At 36.7% G+C, this 6821-nt stretch overlaps 1 protein-coding gene across 1 annotated transcript; it reads right to left on the bottom strand.

The window, feature by feature from the left end:
• Positions 1 to 1826: 1826 nt before the first annotated feature.
• LOC143563973 (structural maintenance of chromosomes protein 3-like) lies at positions 1827 to 6399 on the bottom strand. Its single transcript, XM_077051382.1, has 10 exons — positions 6259 to 6399; positions 5942 to 6114; positions 5666 to 5765; positions 5138 to 5274; positions 4804 to 5005; positions 4210 to 4297; positions 3548 to 3693; positions 3351 to 3464; positions 2804 to 2993; positions 1827 to 2038 (listed from the first exon to the last, which is right to left on the bottom strand). Exons 1-10 carry the CDS (start codon positions 6397 to 6399, stop codon positions 1827 to 1829), a joined length of 1503 nt encoding a protein of 500 aa, XP_076907497.1.
• Positions 6400 to 6821: the final 422 nt, after the last annotated feature.

The following is a 6821-nucleotide window of genomic DNA, read 5'->3' as shown; positions in this document are numbered from 1 at the left end:
CATAGAATAGGCTTTGTTATGTAATGTCTTCGGACAGAATCTTGATTATGTAACTTGTTTATGTTTTGTTGAATATGTAATTTAATTTTGATTTGATTTGTATTTTGACTAAGTGTATGTAACCATAGACATGTTTTGGGTCAGTTGAGGTGTTCCAATCTAGGGGGGAGATTGTTGAGTCAAACAATTGACCTAAGGGGGAGATTGTTTGGTCAAAGATTTGTTCTAAATGACATATGGAAGATTGGAATCTTCTCAACCTCCTAAGAATTTGCTAATGTATGGATCCGGGCACACCTTAGACCTCTGAGCAAGCTTTTTACTTAGCCGGGTACGATATTTTGTCTATCGGGCAAGGTTTTCTTCAAGTAGTCTTCTTTAGTGGATATCCGTGCAGGGTTAGCAAATTAGTGCATTGCCGGGCAAGGTTCACTAATTTATGTAAAACCGGGCAAGGTTCACTTTATCAAGCAAGTCTGTTCTTCAGAGCCAAGTATAATTCACTTCCGAGTAAGCTTTTGGCTAACCAAGTCCATGAAGCCAAGTGATTGGAAGACCGGGCAGGGTATTCATTAATAATTGTGGTCCAAGCAGGCTTGATGATTTAATGGAATATTGTTAAGTAACATCGGGCAAAGTTCAACTCAAGCAAGGAACAGTACTGCCGAGTACACTTTGCTAATAAGTTATTTTCTAGCAAAGAATTGAATGGACCATTGAAGAACAAGGTTGCACGTAAGGGTTTTTCGGGCAAAGTCGGGCAAAGTCTGGCAAAGTCAAGAAGATTGAAGTCTACCCGGTGAGTATTTTACTTGGTAAAATACTCTTCAAGTAAAGTCTACCCGGAAACTGATCCCGGGCACACTTCTATGTTACCAAGTTTTGAAGGATGGCAGAGTACGCAGCCTACTCGGAGAATGAAGATTGCTTACCCGGAAGACTTGTTTTACACTTAGAATATTTCTGATTATGTAATTTGAATATGTATTTACGTTTGAGGTTTCTAGAAGGAATGACAGCTGTCCTAGGATGGCAGGCCTATAAATAGAATAATTTAGGCACTCCTCCTACGGATTTTTAGCCTTTACACTTTTCGGATAAGAAAGAATATTTCTTGAAAGTGACGGCTGTCCTAGGATTCGTACGGATATAACTTTCCTATCAAGAAACCCTAAATCGATTATCCTTTTGTATGATGAACATTGTATAAATGGAAATCTTTTGAGTGAATCTTGTGTGTGTTAGTTATCTTGGAATATTGATTAAGCAACCGTATGTTTGTTATTGATTCCGCCTTAACAAACGGTGACCTTTCTAAATATAGCAACCCGTCATTAACTCCCTTGTCGACACATCTATTTGTGTGAGTTATGACATGATTTGAGTAAGATCCAGCTGAAATCGGGGACCTGACAATAGTGACCCGAATGGGTTCTAAAAGCTGTTTTTTCGATATCATGTGATGTCACCCTGATTTGATAATACCCTGATCGTAAATCGAGTTTCGAAAATACCCTTGCCCCGTATAATTCATCCAGCAACTCGTCAATGTTAGGTATAGGATATTTGTCGGCTACCATTATCTTTTTAAGGGCCCGGTAATCGATGCACATTCGCCACGTATTGTCCTTCTTTTTCACCAATAAGACTGGACTTGGGACAGGACTGGTACTTGGCTGTATAAAGCCGGTTGCCATCAATTGTTCTACCTGCTTCTCGATCTCAGTTTATTGGGAGTTGGGGTATCGGTAAGGGAGAATATTAGGTGGAGTTGAGTTTGGTAGTAGCGGAATTGAATGGTCTTGTGATCTAACCATGGGTAGGTCCTAAGGCTCTTCAAAAACAACCATATATTGTGTAACAACAGGCTGTAATGGGGCTGGTATACAGGGTATATTGTCTGGCTCAATGGCTAGGTGTTGGAAACTGGATGATTTTTGGGGACCAGAAGCGGCACCTTGTAACTTGTATTGCTTCCCATCTATCGTAAAGATCATGAACATCTCCTTCAAATTAGTCTGAACCGTATTTAATGTGGCTAACCATTGGACACCCAAAACAAGGTCAGCACCACTAGGGGTGCAAACGAGCCGAGCCCGAGCTCGACTAGGCTCGAGCTCGGCTCGTTTAACTTACACAGAGCTCGAGCTCGAGCTCAGCTCGTTTCGAGCTCGGCTCGTGAATGGATTTTGAAGCTCGAGCTCGGCTCGTTTACTATTTATAAATTATTTTTTTATATAATTATAATATTTTATATATTTTTTCTATTATAATTTTATGTATAAAAGAATATATATTATTTAGTTATATTTATTTATTTTTTCATAACATTATATTTATTAATTAATAATTATTAAATATATATTTAAAAAAATTATACAAATGGCAGGCTCGTTTAGGCTCGCGAGCCGGCTCGAGCTCGATAAGTAAAGCTCGGGCTCGTTTATTAAACGAGCTTATTTTTAGGCTTGAGCTCGGGCTCGGGCTCGATAAAGCTCGGCTCGAACGAGCTTTTTAACGAGGCGATCTCGAGTAGCTCGCGAGCAGCTCGGCTCATTCGCACCCCTAAGCACCACCAAGAGAAAATAGATAGATTCTTGAGTAATCATGAGTTCATGGACCTGTACCGGAAGATTTTTGCAGATGTTGCTGCTTCTGATCATATCCTCGTTACTGATTTGGACACCAAATGGTGCCACTGGCTGTGGCGCCAATTTAAGTTCACTCACCAAGACACCCGAATGGAAATTATGTGTGGAACCTCCATCAATTAAAATTAAAACTTCAGTAGAATGCAAGTTACCTTTGACCTTCATTGTTGTAGGGTGTGGTTTCCCTAAGATAGCGTGTAGGCTGATTTTAGCTGTTTCTTCATGGTCAAAATCAACAGTAGAAAGCTCTGTTGCATGCTCCTCCACCTCCAACTGTCTAACTGCCTCTAGTTCTTGTTTTCTATCAAGATTGGTTTCAAGCTCTGCTTTCCTTATTTCAGTCTACAAATTTAAAAAACAATGAGACTACATATACTATAAAAGTAAAGGTTGCAGATTTGACCCGTTTATAATGTATGGTTCACTTACTTTTAACTGTTGTTCGCTCAGTTATGTTCGTAAATCTTTCATTTATACTACTTATGAACGAATATGAGAAAGTTCATTTTCTTAACAAACGAACATGAAGAAGAAAACATTACTTGATCAGTTAAATTTTGTACGAATGAACACCAACAAACCGAGTTCTTGTTCGTTTAGCTCGTTACAAGCCTAAGAGCAGTTATCGTATATAAAAATGAAAACATAAAAAAAAATCCCGAAATAAAATAAAACCCGCCCAAATAACTTATAATTTACGCGTTCCTCTGGAGTTAAGTGATCAACAAGTTCTGTTCCCATTTCATCTCTTTTCATAGCAATATTAGCTTTGATCTGCTCAAATTGAGTCTGAACATTTGCAAGTAACTTCAGCTGCAAGTTTGCAATTTTTAAAAAGCAGTTAGATCAGAAGATTGACTAAAGTCAACAAGCGGGCAAAAGAAAGCCACATAAACCTTCTTGTCAAGTGCTTCAGAGATGTTGAGCATGTGCTTGTTGTCACTAGCAACATCTTGCTTAAGCTGTTCCAGTTCTGATCTCTTGTGTGCCACATCAGCATCATCTTTCTGCCGCTGACTTATAATCTCGTTAATTTCCTTGTCTATACGTGCAACACGTTAATGTCCAAACAATTTACAAATATTGAGATAGAAAAATCTTGAAGAATAACAAGACAAATGTTGAAGTCATCTACAAAGATAATGTAGTTTTCACTCTCGTTTATAACACTGATTAATAATAATAATAATAATAATAATAATAATAAAATACTGGTCATACGGGTCATGCAGGTTGTCCGGGTGGAAAGTTCTCATAAACGTATTTAAATGCAAAAAACCTTTTAAACGTATTATGTTAATGATTAAGTTAAATAGATAAAGTGGACGTATAAAGGATATTCAGAAGTTCTGATCTGACATTCTGGAGTTCAAACTGCCTTTGTAGTGACTGACATGGCATTTTCCCGAATCATTTTCATAAACTTTAGTTTTGAGCGCCTTTTATCATAAAATCCACCTGTCATACCACCTTTCCTGCTAACTTGATCCCTTGTGAAAGATGAAGAATGAAGTTAACAGAATGGAAGCCAAGAACAAAAGCAAAAAATAATGCAAACCTTCGGCAGTAATGCAGTCCAAACCATCAGTACGAGCAACACAGGTGGCAACATCAATATCTTGGCAAATCACAGTTCTAGCAAAAACCTGAGGTGTAAATTGGGCAACATCCAAATACAATAAGATTTGGTAATAAGAAAGAGTTGCATAGTTTTATTATACATAGTTACTTCTAACATGACATTTCAAAACATATTGTAGCTGTTAACTAACAACAAATTAATTATAGTAATATTCTTGAATCAATTCATCTAAATAATTACAACTTTGTTATTTGTTAATAATATAAGTTAAACAATTTATATTATACATGGTTTATCAATTAATATATGACATAATTACCTGATCTGTTTATGAACAAAAGACAAGGCAGATATGTATATACACAAGTAATGTCACTGAATAGCCGCTTCTTATTTCTTGATATAAGTCTATGCCGATAATTTTTGAGAACTTTTAAAGTACAAAAAAGGTCATCAGGGTATTTGTGTATTATCGTATATTCAGCTAAACTCTTTCGGTTTCAGATACTCGCATTTCCTAATTTATCATCATGGCATCAAAAACAGAAACATTCAAGGGTGATTGCTGACCTGGCGAAATGCTTGATCATAAGTAGAGGAATACTTTAGTTTCTTAAGAAGAGGTATGACATCATATCTTGGTGGATAACTGACATTAGGAGCCTCAACCCTATTAAGGGGTATAAACGTAACTCTTCCACCTCTCTCTGCATTAAGGTATCGAATAACTCGGGTCGATATTTCATCATTTTCAACCACCACATGAAATAAACTGCACATAAAGAACAAGACAGGTTTGTCAAAATGTCTTTGGTAATAAACTAAATTATAACAAGCTCATCTTACATATAACAAAATTGTATAAAGCAAAAATATAAGATGAGTGTCAAGGGCTCGTGGAAACCTGTTGCCAGCCGTGACTTCAACAGCAGTAAATAAAATTTCATCGCATTCAAGCAACTCAATAATCGAACTGTACACTCCAGAAATGTTGTAGTCCCTGCAGATTCTCCTGACACAGCTAATCCCCCATCTTATGTCCTGTTAATTGTACAATGGTCAAGATAACACCAGCAAAATTTGTTCATGTACACACAGCCACATACATACACACAGATGTACATTGAGTGACGTGTATACATCTAGAAATATCAATATGCGTATCTAATGTACAATCACACAAGTCCGTATGTGCATGCGCACACACCTTTTTATGTACGTAGCTACGCATCTAGATCAGTTTTTAAAACAATTCACAATAAATATTTAAACTTTACTCTTAACTGCAGTGAGCTAAAATAGAGAAAGCCGTGCCTCTAGACCTAAACACAAGGACATAAACTACGCTATTAGTTACGGTAATCATGTTTTAAGATCAAAATCATGTCACATGCCTAATAAAGATTTTCATAATACGTACAAGTTAACATACCCCAGGAGTAGCATCATCTAAAGCTTTTTCTGCCTTCACAACTTCCGCTTTAAGACGCTCAATTTCAGTATTAAGTTCACTTTCTGTCCCCCACAAAGACCTGAAGAAGTAACAAACTTCAGCATCTGGTACATATAATTAAACCACTAGCCCAAACTACTGTTCGGTTCTCGGTTCCAATAATTAACGTCGGTTTTGATCCGGTGTTGTACTGTTTCACACCCCTAGCAAATGACAAGTCCAATAGATTATATAGAACAAAGAGTGTAAGTGTACTTTCGCTTATCATGAAGCTCGTCTCTCTCCGCCTTTCGCTTATTAAAACCTTGACGACAACTTGATATTCGAGCTTCTAAGGCGGTTACGTCTGTTTCACGAACTTCGGCATATTCAGTTTGTGCTGCCAAATCACTTTCAAGTTTAGCAATTTCATCCTTGAGTCGGTTTTCCTATAATGCACAAAAAAAAAAGAAGATATTCCAGAAATGAGATTTCACAACAGCTTTACATCAAATCCAAATTGACTAGATTAAGAAATATAATAAGTATGCTATCTTAAACATCTCCTAATGCATACACAGTATAACGATTACCCGATCCTCATTTGAAGACAGAACCTTTTCATACTTATCAATATCACTTTGAAGCCATTCATCATGTGCAGCTTTAGAACGAAACTGAGTTGCACGCCCTTGTTTCTGATAGAGTATGCTGAGCTGCTTTTCCCGTAACATAATTCTATCACGAAAGCAGTTCAACGTGTAAACATCAAGTAAGAATTAAATTAGAGACTGAGAAGAAAACAACCAACACAACTTTTACATTATTTGAGAGAGTATCCGCTAACAAAACTGTGTAAAGTTCAGCTGATTTAAAAAACATAAAATATATCCAGATTCTTCGTGTTGTGAAATACTAAAAAAAAAATACCCATTAATTTGTGATATCATCCTCCTGGTTAACTTGATCATCATTATACATCCTATCTAATTTCTTTACTTCTTCCTCGTTCTTGACTGATGAATTATTCTTTGTATACAATTCCTTAGACATAACATTTTGCTCCTTGTCCACCTAAATTTGGCAAGACATGTTTGCATTAGGCGTCATGACATAACTATAAATATTCTTGACCAGCAAAATTTAAAGACTTCCA

The sequence above is a fragment of the Bidens hawaiensis genome, unplaced genomic scaffold (genome assembly GCF_021521415.1).
Source record: "Bidens hawaiensis isolate Kalapana, Puna unplaced genomic scaffold, B.hawaiensis_p1.1 tig00021676_1, whole genome shotgun sequence".
NCBI lineage: Eukaryota > Viridiplantae > Streptophyta > Magnoliopsida > Asterales > Asteraceae > Bidens > Bidens hawaiensis.
Note: the sequence above shows the minus strand (reverse complement) of the source record. Positions and strands in the feature narration are given on the sequence as shown.

Coding starts and splice junctions, on each gene's coding strand:
- LOC143563973 (XM_077051382.1), bottom strand. CDS start 6,399: ATGTTACGGGAAAAGCAGCTCAGCATACTCTATCAGAAACAAGGGCGT. Junction 5,766..5,941: donor GAGCTTCATGATAAGCGAAA/GTACACTTACAC, acceptor TTACTTCTTCAG/GTCTTTGTGGGGGACAGAAA. Junction 3,694..4,209: donor GGACTGCATTACTGCCGAAG/GTTTGCATTATT, acceptor TTGCACGTATAG/ACAAGGAAATTAACGAGATT.